General features: G+C 57.3%; 1 protein-coding gene across 2 annotated transcripts; it reads left to right on the plus strand.

Annotated features, from left to right (window-relative positions):
• The first annotated feature begins 4,374 nt into the window (after nucleotides 1-4,374).
• Nucleotides 4,375-14,952, plus strand: Chst13 (carbohydrate sulfotransferase 13). Of its 2 annotated transcripts, XM_047534896.1 has the most exons (4): nucleotides 4,536-4,643; nucleotides 6,716-7,684; nucleotides 12,177-12,259; nucleotides 13,432-14,952. In XM_047534896.1, exons 2-4 carry the CDS (start codon nucleotides 7,438-7,440, stop codon nucleotides 14,272-14,274), a joined length of 1,173 nt encoding a protein of 390 aa, XP_047390852.1. In that variant the 5' UTR covers nucleotides 4,536-4,643; nucleotides 6,716-7,437; the 3' UTR covers nucleotides 14,275-14,952. The 2 variants fall into 2 exon arrangements, with proteins under 2 accessions (XP_047390853.1, XP_047390852.1); XM_047534897.1 differs by lacking the exon at nucleotides 6,716-7,684 and having other exon boundaries at nucleotides 4,375-4,643.
• Nucleotides 14,953-16,731: the final 1,779 nt, after the last annotated feature.

The raw sequence follows: 16,731 nt of genomic DNA on the forward strand, positions 1-16,731 counted from the left end.
GAAGCCAGCAGGGTGGGGACCTCCGGGCTCAGGGCCACCTCCCAGCCCCTCATTGGGTCCAGGGCTGGAGGAAGGAGCCACGTGCAGGTCAGAGGGGCAAGTCCTTGTGTCGCTGACTGATAGGACGCCTGCCTCCTATTGACGTGGGGGGAGGGGCAGGCTTCCTACCGCAGACCGGCGGATGGGGGTCCCCGGGTCCTTCCAGGTGGGCGGCCGAGAAGCGTGGTGCTTCTCAGAATATGACTCTGGGGAACCGGTCGGGCCCCACGTGGGGACTGCTTTGCAATCTTATGGGGGTGTTACACCACGGTGACAATCCAGGTGAGTCCAGTGGTCCTGGAAGGGACACCTGGGGGTGACTCCAGCCCAGCTCCTGACCAGTCCAGTGGCCTTTGGTCCTGTCCTATCTACACAAGTGGGTGGTAACGAACTGCTCAGGCGGCAGGGGCAGGAAGTGTACAAACACCCTGTGAAAGGAGCGGCGGGCGGTCACTGGCTGTCACCTTACAGGGCTTGCTCTTCTTTTTGTACCAGGGATTGAACCCAGGGGTGCTTAACCCCTGAGCCACGTCCCCAGCCATTTTTATATTTCATTTAGACACAGGGTCTCGCTGAGTTGCTCAGGGCCTCACTAAGTTGCTAAGGCTGGCCTCCAACTTGTGATCCTCCTGCCTCAGCCTCCAAGCTACTGGGTATAGTTGTGTGCCATGGAGCCCCAAAAGGGCTTACTCTTCTGAGCACATCCCTGGGGCAGTTGGTATCACCCTCTCTTCCACCCCGAGGGTTGCACTGTCCCATTTCACAGATGAGGAAACTGAGTTTTAAGAGAGGTGAGGCGACTTGCCAAAGCTCCGTAGCTAATGGATGAAGTTCTGATGGGAGCCCTCGAACCCCAAAAGTCTGGTGTTAGCCACCCTCTGGTGGCTGTTCTTTTATAGCACAGTAAGGGTGCTAGGAACTAGCTGTGAAATTGCAAAATAATAAGAAATACATTTTGGTCTCTGCCTCTGGTTCATAAAAATCTTCTAGACAAGTTGGGCACAGTGGTGCATGCTTGTCATCCTTGGGAGGCTGAGGCAGGAGGATCGAAAGTTGGAGGCTAGCCTCAGCAACTTAGCGACAAAAAAAATACTCTTTGTCCAGTACTCAGGATCTCTCTGTATTTCTTACAAGTGTACATGAATCTAGTTATAGCCAATGAGTTTAATTAAAAAGCAAACAAATATTGTTAACCTATTTAAAAGAATGAGGATCTCATAGAAGTTAAACCAACCCTGTTAAATTTAACCCTGTTAAATCCAACCCTGACTGTTCTGCTCACTAGCTCTGTGTTCTTGGACAAGTTACTAAGCCTTTCTGTGCTCAGATTTTTTTTTTATCTGTAAGGGAAAAATACTGCTGGGCATGGTGGTGTGCACCTGTAATCCCAGCAACTCGGGGAGGCTGAGGCAGGAGGATCGCAAGTTGGAGGCCAGCCTCAGCAACTTATTCCTACTTTTGTAATGACGGCCTGTCAAAATAGCTTCGTCTCTCTTGGAGGCAGTACTGGCCTCTCACCTGGTCCCTGCCCCAACACGGCAGCCCAGGTGTTTGCCTGTCACTCAGCTAGTCTCTTTCCTATTGCGCCTGGGAACATACATTGGGCACAGGGCTCTGGTCTGATCTCACCCATCCACTCCAGAGCCTCCTCCATCTCCGGGAAGGAGCAGGATCGTTTGCAAACAGGCCCACAGATTCTTGGGCATGTGTCTGCCTGAGGCTGGGATGGAGACCAGCCTCCAGGATCCAGGCCAGCCTTAGTGAGTCTGGGTAACCAACAGAAGGTGACTAATGGCCACACGTCAGGCCCTGTGGGAGCAGATGTAGGACGCCGTCACCTGTCATTTGGAGGGTGCACGTGGAGTTCCCAAGAGAGCCCCATCACTCCCCCGTGCGCAGGAGAGGAGAGCTGATTGGGACATCCGGCCTGGGTGGGACTCCAGGTGACAGCCACCCCAAGCTTCCATCTGACAGTAACAACCCAACAGCCCCAGTCAGAAGTACACAGCCAAGTCCCTTCCCCAGTCCCTGATCCGCGGAAGTATGAAAAAAAATTTTTTTTCCAATGGTTACTTTAAGCCACAGAATTTTAGAGTGATTTGTTACTTAGCAACAGAAAATGGCACATCACCTGAGGGTCTTTGCAATGACGGTCCATTGGCCTGAAAAACTCCATCCCGTTACCTGTAGGACTGACTCCTGCCTGGATGCACATCTCTGCTCCAATGTCACCTCCAATCTGAGACCTGTCACATCAGATAGGCTGCCCCCCTTCTCTCTTGATTTTTTTTTGGGGGGAGACGGTACTAGGGATTGAACTCAGGGCACTTGACCACTGAGCCACATCCCCAGCCCTATTCTGTAAATACAGAATTTAGAGACAGGGTCTCGCTGAGTTGCTTAGGATCTCGATAAGTTGTGGAGGCTGGCCTCCAACTCTCGATCCTCCTGCCTCAGCCTCCCAAGCTGCTGGGATGACAGGTGTGTGCCACCGTGTCCGGCTAAGCTTCCCATCTCTTTAACACACTTTATTTTCTTGGTATTGCCACTCATATCCATTTATTCCTATTTTCTATGTCCCCATATATAACATAAGCTGGAATCTCTGTGGTGGGACAGCAGGACACGGCAAGTGACATCTCAGGGAAACTACTGAGACCCTGGGCCTCTGGCCAAGCATCTGCACCTTCCGACTCCAAGAACCTTCCTGGTGGGCTTCCTAGGACCCCCATCTCCAGGACCATCTCTAAAGGCAGAGAGGCTGAGATGTTGTTCTCAACTCTGGCCACCAGGTGGCAGCCTAAAAAGCCAAGATGCACGCAGGACTCCCGGGCAGGTCTGGGTACCTGGGAAGGCAGGTCTGGGGAAACTCAGGAATGGGGGTTTAGGTGATCTTTGGCGCTGGCAGGGGACGTTGATACTTGAAATCTCTGGGTCCCGGGCCAGTCTGGGGACCAGCGGGAGGTGCTTAAAGCCAGCACAACTTACTCAATATTCTTTAAGCATTTCATCTCCACGACATTGTGAGGTTTAGTGTTATCCCTTTGTACAGGGAACTGGGGCACAGAGAGGGTAGGTGATGTTCCTGCTCTCACACAGCTGGTAAGTGACACCAGCGGGATTCGGGCACCAGATTTTCCAAGAGCGGTTAAGAAACTGAGTGGAAGGCACTGTCCTATCCCACAGCTCACACCAGCAAACACTGGTTCCAAGAACACACCACAGAGTCTGTGGCACCCTGGAGGTCCTCACAACCAGACTTCTGGACGGCAGGACCATGGGGGTCAAGGCTAGCGGGTGTCTTTTTCTCCTTCTTTTTCTACTGGGGAATGAACTCGGGGTGCTCGACCCCCAACCCTTTTTACTTTTTATTGTGAGACAGGATCTAGCTAGGTTGCCCAGGCTGGCCTTGAACTAGCAATCCTCCTGCCTCAGCCTCCAAGTCACCAGGATTAAAGGCTGGGCCACTGCAAACAGCTAGCTTCCTTTTATTCACAGGGCTGGGGATGGAACCCAGAGTCTTGGACATATTAGGCACTTCAGCTAGACTCCCTGTCCTTCTGCTTTTTGGGGTGTTGGGGATTGAACCCAGGGGCACTTCACCACTAAACCACCTCCCCAGCCCTTTCTATATTTTATTTAGAAACAGGGTCTCACTGAGTTGCTTAGGGCCTCACTAAATTGCTGAGGCTGGCCTCCAACTTGTGATCCTCCTGCCTCAGCCTCCCAATTACAGGCGTGGGCCACTGAACGCGGCCTGATCTTCTTTATCTTTGAAGGCAAGTTCTGAGGACTTGTCTGGTGCCTGAACTATTGTGGGTGACATAAGATGAGGCACAACAGGATTTACAATAGGGGGACATGTCTGAGGGGCTCCTCCCCCTTCCAGAGGCCGGACAAGACCTGCATGAGCTAGAAATCAGATCCGGTAGTCTGGCAGCAAAGCTAGGGCGCAGGATGGTCTTGGGGGGAAAGAAGGGACACTCTTGTGCCTGATCTGAGTCATATACAGGGGCCACACCTTGGCTCATCCCAGACCAGCCCCTGGGTCCCTGGAATGGAAGGAAGCAAAACGGCAAGGGACATTAGCCTGGAGGGACCGGTCCGTCCCACTTCGCCACTAAAAAGATGCTTCTCGGCCTTGGGAGGATGGTGGCACCGCAGGACAAACTCTAGGAGGCGGAGACTCTGCCCCGAGAGAGTTCCCACCCACCCGGTCTCCGCCCAGAGTGGCCCACTCTGTCCGGTGGGGGCAGAGGACCAAGACCGCATGTCCCTATCTGCAAGACCCACCTCCCCAGTCTCCAGGGGCCAACAGGGTCCGAGTGCCTGGTGGGGGTCCAGCTGCCGCGACCCACACCCGCGCCCCGCACCCCTGCGCCGCGCTGGATGGTACGCGCCACCTGGGCGGGCCGGGCGGGTCCTAGGGCGGGTCCTGGAGCCCGGCACCGATGTCCCCCGCGCGACGCAGCAGACTGCAGCCCCGCCGCGCGCTGGGCACAGCATGGGGAGGCGCTGCTCCTGGCGGCGGCGCGCGTCGGTGGCCGCGTGTCTGGGCGCTGCGCTCCTGCTCCTGTGCGCCGCGCCCCGCGCCCTGCGCCCGGGTGAGTGACAGCCCCGCTCCGGCCGCCCCTCCGCGAACCCAGTCCCATCCCCATCAGCGGCCTGTCCCCTTGAGGATCGTGGGGGCATCTGCCGTCTCCTCCCTGCCTGGGAGGCAGGAATGACAGGCGGTGGCACCGTGCGGTGGGACTCAGCCTCCAGACCTCCCCCTGCCCCCATCCAACTTCTGCCCCGCGAGTGTATTGCTCCCATTGGTCTCCCAACGCCTGGGAGAGGCGACCCATCTGTCCCTCCCCGCAGCCTGAGTCCTGGTGGTGGAGGGCTTTTGGCCAATCCTGGAACGTGGTCGCATTTACCTTTATGCTTGGAAACCCCTGGATGTAACCGATGTGAGCAGGGTCGTCACTTCGAGGGGACACTTGATTCTCTTCAGTTGTCCATGTGTGCACCCTGCAGTCCACACCTCGAGAAGGACTTGGTGCTTCTCTGGACCCACCTCGAGGTCTGGCGGGGGAAATGGGACAGCCAGCCGTGACTCCGCAGGGCTCAGCACCCACTCCCTGGCCAGGGATGAGCAGAGTCTGCACTTGGAATCTCCTGGGGTTCTCTTTTAAAATCTCCCACCCACCCATTTCATAGAGGAGGAGACTGAGGTCAGAGAGGACCAGTGTAGATGGCCAAGAGCCAGCTACACGATCTTTCTGGAGCTGGAGCCTGATCCTGGTGGCTCTGTGTGTGTGTGCGCAGTCTGGGGGTCTCTCTGAGCCTTCCCATCCCTAGTGTGGGCTCTGTGCGAACCCGCCAAGCCTGGGCTCCATATCTCAGGGAGGGCAGGGACGGTGGGACACTGAGATTAGGGTGACCCAAGGAATGGGGACCCAGGGAGCTGTTTCAGCATGGCAGTCACCCGTGGAGAAATCCAGCTGGATCCAGGCTGGTGGCTGGGGGGGCCGCTCCACAAGCCTCATCTGCTCGTGGCCATCCCTCCCCTGGCATGGCCTCAGTGGTCCCATCTATAAAATGGGCTGCTCAGCCCTTCCTTCTAGGGCTGCTGGGGGGTGAACTTGCACGTGGAGGTGGACAGCAAGGACGTACCGGGCCCTCACCTGGGTGTCCTTAGGAATGGCACCGAGCTCCCTGCAGCCTTGGGGTGAGGAACTTCCTTCTCTGGCTCTGCCTCAACCTCCCCTGGGGTGGAGGCCCTGCCGGTGGCCACCAGGCCTCTGCCCACTCCCCCTGCCCTCCGCGGTGTCCCCTCCATGCCTCCTGAGCTCCCTCTGTCCAGCACCCCCCCATCCAGGAGCTGGCTGGCGGTGGGGGGGTGCTCCTCAGGTGGAGCTGAGCAGACTGTCCCCTGGCACCGTCTGGGGTGTGGTCCCGGTGTCTGCGGCTGTCACCGCCTCTTCTACCCAGTCATTCCGTAGACAGATGTTTACCTGTCTCGACAGGGAACAGGCTCCTGCTGCTCAGAGCGAGGGGCGTGGGAGAGGACACCTCAGTGTCTGGGTTCTGGGGTGCTGAATGTCTGCATGTCTCCATGTCTCCCAGGAGCCACCTTTTTCCTGGCCACCTCCTTTATCCAATTTTTAAACAAATTATTATTTATAATTAGGGATTGAACCCAATGATCCTCTACCACTGAGCCACATCTCCAGCTCCCCCCCCCCTTTTTAACCTTTAATTATTTATTTATGTGGTGCTGAGAATCCATCCCCATACTCACCATGGATAAGGCAAACAGGAGGGGACTCTTGTCAGGTGCTGCTCTGGAGCACACCTGTGATCCCAGTGGCTTGGGAGGCTGAGGCAGGAGGATCGCAAATTAGAGGCCAGCCTCAGCCTCTTAGCAAGGCCCTCAGCAACTCAGCGAGACCCTGTCTCTAAATAAAATATAAAAAAGGGCTGGGGGTGTGGCTCAGTGGTTAGCACCCCTGAGTTCAATCCTATGACTCTTATTAGCCCTTCCTAACCTTGGCTGTGCCCACCATCCGGGCAATGCACGCACCCCTCCCCCATATCCTGCCTCATTCCTACCTTCGGTACAATCTTCAGCCCCCGTCTTCCTGACCCAGTCATTCATTATCTGCACTGTCCTTCCCCGCCTGCCCCCCAGGATGATGCTATTTTGGTCTGTGCAGACTAAATGCAGCAACGCCCAGTGACTACGGAAAGCCAACAGGCCAGGGCATCAAACATGGCACCTGACTGGCCAGGGATGGGATACCCATAGCCCTAGGGCAGAACAGGGTCCTGGAGACTCAACCGTGGAACCCTGCAGCATAGATGTTGCTGGCGCAGCCCGAAGAGGCCTCAGCAGGCACATGGCCTCCTACCTGGTCCCTGTCCACTGCCTGCCACCTGGTCCCTGTGGGCCCCAGCCCCCTGCCTCTGGGGGGTACCATCGCCTTGTTCTGCACATCTGGACCCCTTCCCTGGACCTGATCGGTGCCTACTCAAGAGGATGTGGAGTCAGAGCCCGGGGACCAGCCATGGTAGCACTGGTCGCTGAGAACATGTCCCTTCCGCCAGCTCAGCCCCGAAAGGAATTTTTCTGAATATGGAACTGAGAAGTCAGGATGTGGCTTCGCTGGGTTGCAGAGATCCAGGGTCTCAAATCACATCCAGCTTTAGATCTGGCTTTTCCCTGGGATAACTGTACTTTGAGCCTTGACACCTTAGCAGACCCAGGGCAAAGAGGGTCCCTTGACCCAGAGTTCCAGCAAGTTCCAAGGAAGTCTCTCCTCGGCTTGGATTGGATCACACTGCTGTCCATCTCTGAGCCAGTTGCTCTGGCGGGAAGCGGTGGGATGCACTGATTGGCCAGGCCTAGGTCACATGCTTATCCCAGCCAATGGGAATAGAGCCACGAGGAATGGCCCTCCAGCCGGTTTCCCCCAGGAGAGGAATCAGGTGAACCAGCAAAAGAGAAGAAGCGCTTGCTGGCGTGAATTCATAGAGACTCGCCAGGCGCTGATGTCCATCTCAGATGCCATGGGAGTGTCCCCAGCTCAGAGGCACCTCCAGAGAGTACCAGGGGAACAGCCATCTTGGCGGCAAGCTCAACCCCAAAGACCAGAAACCGGTAATACTAGTTTGCAGAGGAAGCAACTGAGATCAAGAGAAAGCAAGTGATTTGTTCAAGCAGGAAGAAGGGGGATTAAATGCCAGTTTCAACCCCAAGTCCTTATTCTTTCCACTCTGCAGAGCAGAGGTATTTGGGTTGGGGTTTTGAAGGATGCATAGGAGTTTACCGGATGGGAAAATGAGGAGAGGAAATCGTAGGCAGAAGAATGGCCCAGGTCACAGCATGGAGGGGTGAAATGGGGTGTGGGTGTTGTGTTAGGCGTGGGGCTCAGGGTCTCTGAGAAGGCGTGATGGAGCGGAAGTCAGAAAGGGAACTGGTCATGAATGGACTTGAATGGCAGGCTAGAAGGTGGCTTTTCCTGTGGCTCTCAGTTTTAAATTAATATTCAAAATGAACATCTTTCCAAGTCAATAGTCGTCGACATGGGGTGAGGTAACATTAGCCTTCCTTTTAGAACTGATCTTCAGGAGGGGTCAACCCCCACACAAATCAGATGATTTCAACATGAATAATTGCGAATAAAATAATAGGAGAATCGTGGAAGACCCGGGTGTGGAGCCCTGATTTAGGTCGGTTAGAGAGGCTCTGTTTGCGGCATCTGAGTTGAGATCTGATCAGTGAGCCATACCTGCTCCTTTCAAGACTCCTGGAAAAGCATCTCAGGCAGAGGGAACGGCCAGTGCAGAGGCCCTGAGGCAGGAGGGAAGGCCACGGTGGTTGGAGCTGAGGGAAGGTGGGCAGGAGGGGTTGTGAAATGTCGTGAGCTGAGTCAGTGGGAAATCAGGTGGATTCCGAGGTCACCAAAGTGGAATATGAAGAGATGGCAGACTGGTGGGTAGGATCCCTCGACTGTCCTGGGCGAAGCCGTGGGTCCTGCCTGGGCTGGCTGTGTTGCAGGAGGTGGAAGTTGGGGTGCTAATCGTTCTGGAGTCAGAAGTGCTGGGACAATCCCCAAGAATGATCTAGATCATTCCCAGGCGGCCGGGGAATAGAGTGTGGATGGAATGCAAGGGGAGAGACCTTTTTTACTCCAAAAATATAAATTAACGAAGGCCGATGGGCTTGTCCAACCTGTTCCTCCCTGAGGCCTCCCCGTGGTAGGGGACGCCCTGGACTCTGGAGCCGGCAGGTTGCCCCCGCTTGTGGGAGGCGGTGGTTGGGGACAGAGCCCAGCAGCCGCTGCCGGGCTCCCCGGGGCCGTGCTGTGGGGCTGGCTGTGTCTGCTGCCCCCATCTTGCAACACCCCGACCAGCTAGAACTTATTAACCAGAAACCGGGTGTCGTAATCTCTGCTCACAGGACGCGGGCGTCTCCAAGTACTGCGGCTCCCCACATGGCGACCTGGGCCCTGGACCCCTAGAGGGCAGGCAGGAGCCCCTCCCTGGCTGGGAGCAGGGTGGCGAGGGGCCTGGCCGGCGTGTGGCAGGATTCTCTGGGCGGCACTTGGAGGCCTCACAAAGTGAGGTCTGCAAGTGTCCCCCTGCGTCCCGCCACTGTGTGACCTTGAGCTAGTGGCCTTCCCTCCCTGGCCTGGCATTTGTCAAACAGAGACTGCTGGCCCGCGGGGGAGGGGAGAGGGGCAGAGTGAGCGGCCACCCAAGGGACAGGACGGTGGGGCGCGAAGGAGGCCGGCGCTGGTCTCCCAGGGTCGGGTCCGATACCGTTCAGGCCCAGCGGGTGAGCTTTGAGGACTGGGGCCGCGTTCCGGGGCCTCCTGGCCTCAGTTTTCCTATCTGATCAATGGGAATAACTACAGTTTCCACCTGAGAGGAGGAACCGTCGTCCATGCACAAGGCACAAGAGTCCAGCCCCGCGCTGGGTGGCAGCCACCCTGGATTCCCAGGGCACTGCCGCCTGCCACGGGACGTTCTGTGCCACACCAGGACCTGGCTGGGGGAAGCCCGCCTTCCTGGGACAACCGGAGCTGGGCTCTGTATGGTGGCAGGCTTAGCCTGGCCCTGCAGGCGGGGGACCCAGCCTGCCTGGGCAGTCACCCACCGGAGCCTTCCGCCCCTCAACCCCAGCTGGCCTGCTCTGGGCTCTGCTGAGGTGACACGGGCTCACCACCCTGTTGCCCTGAGTCTGCGTCTCCTTCCCCCAGCCAGGTCCCCCTCCCTCCCTCCTCTCTGGTCTCCTGGACACCCTGCCCCCTCCCCTCGGCCCCTCCCTCACTTCCTGCTGCTTCTGCGTTTCCGGTTTCAAAGCGGAGCCCCTCCCCCTCCCCCAGTGGTTTTGCTGTGGCCGCCCTAAGTGACCAGGCCTTAGCTCAGGCCCGGGCCCTTCCCTGGGACTGGGAGGGACTCGGAGCTGAGGACACCGGCCAAGGTGGATCCGGGTAATGGGATTGGAAAGGGGGGTGCCCTGGTGTGGCCCTATTTGAGGCTGTCGCCAGGGGAACCTCAGGGCATCCCCCTTTTGATCCTCTGGCCCTCCTCGGTCCCCCTCCACGGCCGGCCTGCCCATCCCAACAGGCCCGGGCCCCCTGTGGTCTGGGTGCTGGGCAGGCGTGGGCGGGAGCAGAGGCGGCCCTGCCCTGTAATCAGGGGCCACAGCTATTCTGGACTCTTCTCTGATGCCGCGCTGGCCCCTGGGGACTCCAACCCACTCTGCTGCAGTCTGTGATCAGCCCAGGAAATAACAGGCTCCAGGCAAGGCTGGCGCTTCCGGGCCAAACCCGGGACCCTGGAATAGACGGGCTGCTCCTCTCGCCCCTGCCCACTGCCCAGCGCCGGTGGGCACTTCAGTCCCCAGCTGTGACCCTGGGCACGCAGCCCTTCCCTGGGTGACCTCGGGCTAGAGGGACGACTCTCACCTGCCAGATGATGACAAGACTGGCCTTCTCTCTGGGTGGTGAGAGGTGCCCCACGGGCTCAGCTGGCTGGGACTGCTGTATACCTAGGCCAGCAGCCTGGCGGCCCGGGGCCGTCCCTGCCTGGAGGGACCAGCCAACATGGCTGCCTCTGCTCTCAGCTCTCCTCTGGGGAGTGCTGTTCCGGGAAGGCAGCCACAGGACCCTCAGAGACCCCTGAGTCTGAGTCTGGAGGGAGAAATTCAAGTTCTAGAACCATCCATGACCCCCAGGGGTCACAGGCAGGCCTGAAGCTTCCAGAGCTTCTGCCTCCCTCCCGATGCCCTGGTCGTAGGGGACTCTGGCTCTTGTTAAGGGACATGTGGCATGGCCTGGGGTGTGGAGGGAGCCTGAGGTGGCAGGGGACCCTGCACAGTGGGTCTTAGTTACACACAGTAGGTTCTGGAGCGAGAGCAGGGCCAATCCAGCTGTCATTCATTCCTTTAGCCAAGGTTTTTTTTTTTTTTTAATTTTTCCCCAGTATTGAGCATTGACACCAGGGGGCGCTCTACCACTAAGCTACACCCCCAGACCCTTTGAGACAGGGTCTTGCCAAATTGCTGAGGCTGGCCTCCAACTTTCAATCCTCCTGCCTCAGCCTCTTGAGTTGCTGGGATAAACCATGCACCCCTGCACCTCAGACTCAACACCCAGTGCTACATACCAGGCTCTGTGACCTCTTATATGATTCCATTTCTATAAAATGCACTTATGTACATCTGTGATTGGCAGGCGCTGGGTAGGCATTAGGGGGACAGGAGGAATGACCGTTAATGACTAATATTTGGGAATGATTTCATTGCACAAATTCTGAAGATGCCAAGAAACAATAAATTGCACACTTTAAAAAGTGAATTTTAGCTGGGCGTGGTGGTGCACGCACGACTGTCATCCCAGCAGCTCGGGAGGCTGATGCTGGAGGATTGAAAGTTGGAGGCCAGCCTCAGTTACTTGGTGAGGTGCTGAACAACTTAGCGAGAAACTGTCTCAAAATAAAAAAATAAAAAGGGCTGAGGATGTGGCTTAATGGTTAAGCACTCCTGGGGTTAATCCCTGGTATAATAATAATAATAATAATAATAATAATAATAAATGAAAAAGAATAAACATTAATAAACTGATTATTCTGTAGTTTTAGGGAAACCAAAGAATGCAGCAATGAGACTGTGTCCCTGTCCCCAGAGCTCTGGTTCTGGTGCATGAGGCCATACATGTACTGGCAGGAAATCCACCCTTCCCTAGTCCACAGTGGGTCACCCCTGAGAGCCTGCGGTGCCCTCTCCACCACAACCCAGCTCTTTCCGGGTGCCCACACCCAGGATCTGGTGCCAGCAAGGGGGGCCTGAAATGAGGGCAGACGGAGCTGGGAAGGCGTGTGCTCCAGCCTTTTCCCAGAGGGCTAGGTACCTCCTGTCTCTTGTCCCTGTTTTCCTGGCCTCCTCCAACTTGGAGAGCAGGACACTTTCCTGGTGGTCCACGGGTCCCATGGTGTTTCCCCACACCTCATCGAGCCCCTGGGAGGCAGGCGAGATGCAGGAAGGAAACTGAGTCCCAGCGGTAGGACAGATGTGTCCAAACCCCCCAAGTCCACAGCCAGTGCCCCTGATAGGGCATTGACACTTCTTTCCTGTGTCCCCACAGCATTTGAAAGCAGGGCCCTGGTCTCCAGCTGGCTTGGTGGGGAGAAGAGGAGTCCCCTGCAGGTCCTCTATGACCTCGACCGGGTAAGTGGACAGACCCAACCCACCGATGCCTGCTGGCACCCCCAGCGCGCCTGCGTGTATCCACTGGGAAAAGGAGGGCCTTGTTTCCCAGTCCAGGCTTTGCCCAGTGAGCGTGACTTGGGCAAATCTTGACACATTGAGACCCCTGGGGTCTCCACCCTCCTATCCTGCCATCCTTCATCCCTCCCGCGATAGCCCGAGGCCACGCTGTGCCAGCAAGTGTTCTGTGTGTTCCAGATAAAATTAAAAAAAAGAAGGTAAAATGGACTATTCCCAGGGAGCCCGCAGGCCAGTGGGGAGACAGTAGTTTACTCCAGAATTTTAGTTGACAGGCTGACAAAGAAAGGTTCAGGGAGCCCCAGCCTCTCTAACCTCCAGCAGACGACCTGGCGACCCACTGCGCATGCGTGTAACTCCTGGGCCCGCACGCCGGTCCCAGCACGCACGCGCGTACACGGCCTCGCTACCTGTATACTTCTTGATTTATGATGGCGTTATATCCTGAGAAGCCCACTCATTGTAAGTTAAACATATCATTAATCTTTTTTTTTAAAATTTTTTTAGAACCAGGAATTGAACCCGGGGGCGCTTAACCACTGAGCCGCATCCCCAGCCCTTTTTAATTTTTTTAACTATTATTAAAACATTTTTTTTGGTAATGGGGATTGAACCCAGGGGCATCCAACCGCTGAATCATATCCCCAGCCCTTTTAATTTTTTTTTTTTATTTTGAGAGAAGACCTCGCTCAGTTGCTTGGGGTCTCCCTAAATGGTTCAGGCTAGTTTTGAACTCGGGATCCTCCTTCCTCAGCCTCCAGAGGCGCTGGGATTGCAGGCGAGCGCCACCGCGCCTGGCACACTGAGCCCATTTTGACGTAGTTCTGCTTCATCGGGCTCATTCTGATCTTGTCGCATTCATCCTGAGCACTCCTCCCAATACTTGCCAGCTTATCTAGTCACATCCTTCTCCACACCTCGGCCAGGTTGGATCCCGTTAGCCCTCAATCCAAGTCCAGGGCAGATTGTGCAGCCCAAACCACGCAGGGATTGGTGGCAGATCCGGAGTTGTAATCCAGGTGCCCGAGTCCCTGGGCGCATCGCATCCGGGTGGCCCTAGAATTGGGGCGCCCACCTTGACCAGCAGCTCTGAAGCGCGCCCCTGTCGCCTGCAGGCTCCGCGCTCACCCCTGGCGGAGGTGCACCGGCAGCGGCGCGACCTGCTGCGCCGCGCCTGCAGCCGCCACACGCGGCGACAGCGCCTGTTGCGGCCCGAGGACCTGCGCCACGTGCTGGTGGACGACACGCACGGCCTGCTCTACTGCTACGTGCCCAAGGTGGCCTGCACCAACTGGAAGCGAGTGCTGCTAGCGCTCAGCGGCCGAGCCCGCGGCGATCCTCGCTCCATTCCCGCGCACGAGGCGCACGCGCCCGGCCGCCTGCCCTCGCTGGCCGACTACAGCCCCGCGGAGATCAACCGGCGCCTGCGCGCCTACCTGGCCTTCCTGTTCGTGCGCGAGCCCTTTGAGCGCCTGGCGTCCGCCTACCGCAACAAGTTCGCGCGACCCTACAGCGCGACCTTCCAGCGACGCTATGGCACGCGCATCGTGCGGCGCCTGCGGCCGCGCGCGGACCCCGATGCGCTGGCCCGCGGCCACGATGTGCGCTTCGCCGAGTTCCTGGCTTACCTGCTGGACCCGCGCACGCGGCGCGACGAGCCCTTCAATGAGCACTGGGAGCGCGCCCACGCGCTCTGCCACCCGTGCCGCCTGCGCTACGACGTCGTGGGCAAGTTCGAGACGCTGGCGGAGGACGCGGCTTTCGTGCTGGGCTTGGTGGGCGCGTCGGGTCTGCGCTTCCCCGCGCCGCCGCGGCCCAAAGCGGTGCCGGCGCGGGACCAGGCTGCGCGCCTCTTCCAGGACATCAGCCCCTTCTACCAGCGGCGCCTCTTTGATCTCTACAAGATGGACTTCCTGCTCTTCAACTACTCCGCCCCCGCCTACCTGCGGCTGCGCTAGGTGGCGACGGTGGCTGCAGTAGATGGCAGTGGTGTCCCCTGGAGGGCCTGTTACAGGCAGCTGCTTCAGGTCCAGATGGGACCAGAGAAGGAGATGCCGGTGCTGCCACCCAGGGGACCCCTCTTTGAGAACACTGCAAACACACTTACCCAGCCAGCCAGCCATCTGGGTGCAGGTCACACCTGACCAGATTGGAAGCAGCCCACCTCAGATGGCACCTCTCCAAGCCCCTTGAGGGGGCAAGGGCTTTATAAGCCATTAAAAAAAAATTTTTTTTTTTTTTAGGCTGCAAGAGGTCAATTTTGGGGTCAAGTCTGTCGCAACCCTGTCATAGAGTAGAATGCCAACAGGTGGTTTATGTGGCCTGTGGTCCAAACCAGTGCTCTGCCCACCTCACCCAGCCTGGTAAGGACAGACCTGGCCAAGGAGAGAAGCCCTCCATGGGCCAGCCTCAGGTTAGGTCACCACTCAGAAGCCAGAGCGAGCTGCCCCGCACTGGCCGGGTCACAGAGTTGGTCCCAGGTGGCCGGCCCTGCCCAGGTTCCCCTTTGATCTCAGTCTTGCAAGATGCTAGATCTTTCTGTGTGCCAGGGGAGCCCCAGGTGCCTTATGGGGGCAGATTTTATAGGACACTGGTGAGGCGGAAGGATCTTGTTTTTAAAATAAAAGTGTTTTGTTACTTTATGTCCTTGTGGAGTTCTTTCTGCTTTTACTGTGCAGTTTGCTCTGGGGGCCTGGGGCTGCCAGATCAGGGGTGCAGCACGGAGTCTCTGAGCCTCGGTTTCCCATGCTGGCAAGTGGCATAAGAAGGCCAGGTGGCTGGGAAGATTTGGAGGGGAGAGGTCGCAGGATGTGGGTTCGCTCTTCTGTGGTCCACAGGTGTGAGGAGGTGCAGGGGTGGTAGGTGGCGAGGTGGCAGCAGGGATGCTAGATGCAGGCACAAGGGTGTCCGTTCGGTGACAACTTGGAGAAAATCTAATCTGTCACCCTGACCAGGCCAAGGATTCAAACCAGCTCAGCCGAGTCCTGTCCTTAGCACGACTGTGTGTGAGTGTGTGGTGTGACTCCTCTCTGGCTTTGGGGAGACTGTCGGCCATGGGAGACCATTAGGAGAAACTGCATGTCCCTTAGGGACTGGCCAAATCTGTGGTACCCACCGTGTTTCTTTTGGTGATCACTAAAAATGGCAGAAGTTTGGGAAGAACAAGGGCAGGAGTGCTTGGGGGAAAGTGGAAGTCAGAAGTAACTGAGGACGTGCCGCTTGACGGCAATGCTGTCAGAATCCCGGCTCTGGGGACCAGATTGGCCAGGGACCGGCAGTTCACAGTCACATTCGCTCTGGGCCTTTGCCTCTGCTGGGGTCTCCCTCTCAGGAACCTGCCTGAAGCCATCCCTGAGCTGCCCTGGGGCTGCGTTCAGGGGTCCTGCTGTGCGGATCAGGAGTGGCCAACCCCCCAGGAAGGCTGGCCCAGCCACGGCCTTTCCCCGACCCAGGGGACACAGAAAGCTCCTGCCCGGCACAATTCCCCGGGGGCGCTGGGCCACGGCTCTGCTTTTCTGCGCTGGGCTGCAGAGGGAGAGGTCCTGGGAACTGGGTATTACTTTGAGGGTTTTTTTCTTTAAGAGAGGTGTGGTCACGTGGGAAGGATGGGGAGAGGAGCTCCCAGGCAGGCCTAAGGGTGGGCTGCTTGTCCTTCACTGTCTTGTAGACCCCCGTGTTACTGTATTTTGCAGAGAGCAAGGAGTACATAGCTTTGCACATGGGACAAAACCTCTCGGAAGCATCTGCAGTCTAAACAGGGACCAGTTTGGCTCCAGGTTCCAAGAGGTGGGAGCCCTGGGGGTCTCTGCTTCCTGCAGGCTGCAGAGGCTGTTGCTGGACTCCCCCACCCAACACTGAGAGTGCCCCTCCTGGTTCCTGGGGCTTGCTCCCCACCCGGGCTGGGTGCCTCTCCCCCACCACAGCAGCAGAACCGGTCCCAGGTTCCCCTTCTGCAGACTTCGACCCTCCAGTCACGAGGATCCTCATGCCCCCTCCTTCCCGGGGCAGCAGGGTCACTTGCTCACCCTGCGTCAAGCAGTCCCCATGCCCCCCTTCTTCAGAGAGAGGACCATAGTGAATGCCCCAGTTTCATTTTCCCCTGGAGGACTTTCCGGTCTTTTTTGGGGGGTGGGTACCAGGGATTGAACCCAGGGGCACTTAACCACTGAGCCCATCCCCAGCCTTTTTATATTTTATATACAGGGTCTCGCTGAGTTGCTTAGGGCCTCACTAAGTTGCTGAGGCTGGCCTCCAGCTTGCGATCCTCCTGCCTCAGCCTCTGGAGACATTTGCTCTCTTTATAACCCTCACGGCAGTCCTGCAAGATTACACCTAACTACACTGATTTTACATGTGAGAAAATAGAGACTCAGAGAGACAAAGTCACCAGTCCAAGTAGAAGTGGGATTTCCATG

The sequence above is a fragment of the Sciurus carolinensis genome, chromosome 19 (assembly GCF_902686445.1).
Source record: "Sciurus carolinensis chromosome 19, mSciCar1.2, whole genome shotgun sequence".
Taxonomy (NCBI): Eukaryota; Metazoa; Chordata; class Mammalia; order Rodentia; family Sciuridae; genus Sciurus; species Sciurus carolinensis.

What these genes read in the sequence shown, in the direction of transcription:
- Chst13 (XM_047534896.1), top strand. Translation starts at nt 7,438, where the DNA reads ATGCTTATCCCAGCCAATGGGAATAGAGCCACGAGGAATGGCCCTCCA. An exon ending in ACCCCAAAGACCAGAAACCG is followed by an intron (nt 7,685 to 12,176) that starts GTAATACTAGTT and finishes GTGTCCCCACAG; the next exon opens with CATTTGAAAGCAGGGCCCTG. An exon ending in TCCTCTATGACCTCGACCGG is followed by an intron (nt 12,260 to 13,431) that starts GTAAGTGGACAG and finishes TGTCGCCTGCAG; the next exon opens with GCTCCGCGCTCACCCCTGGC.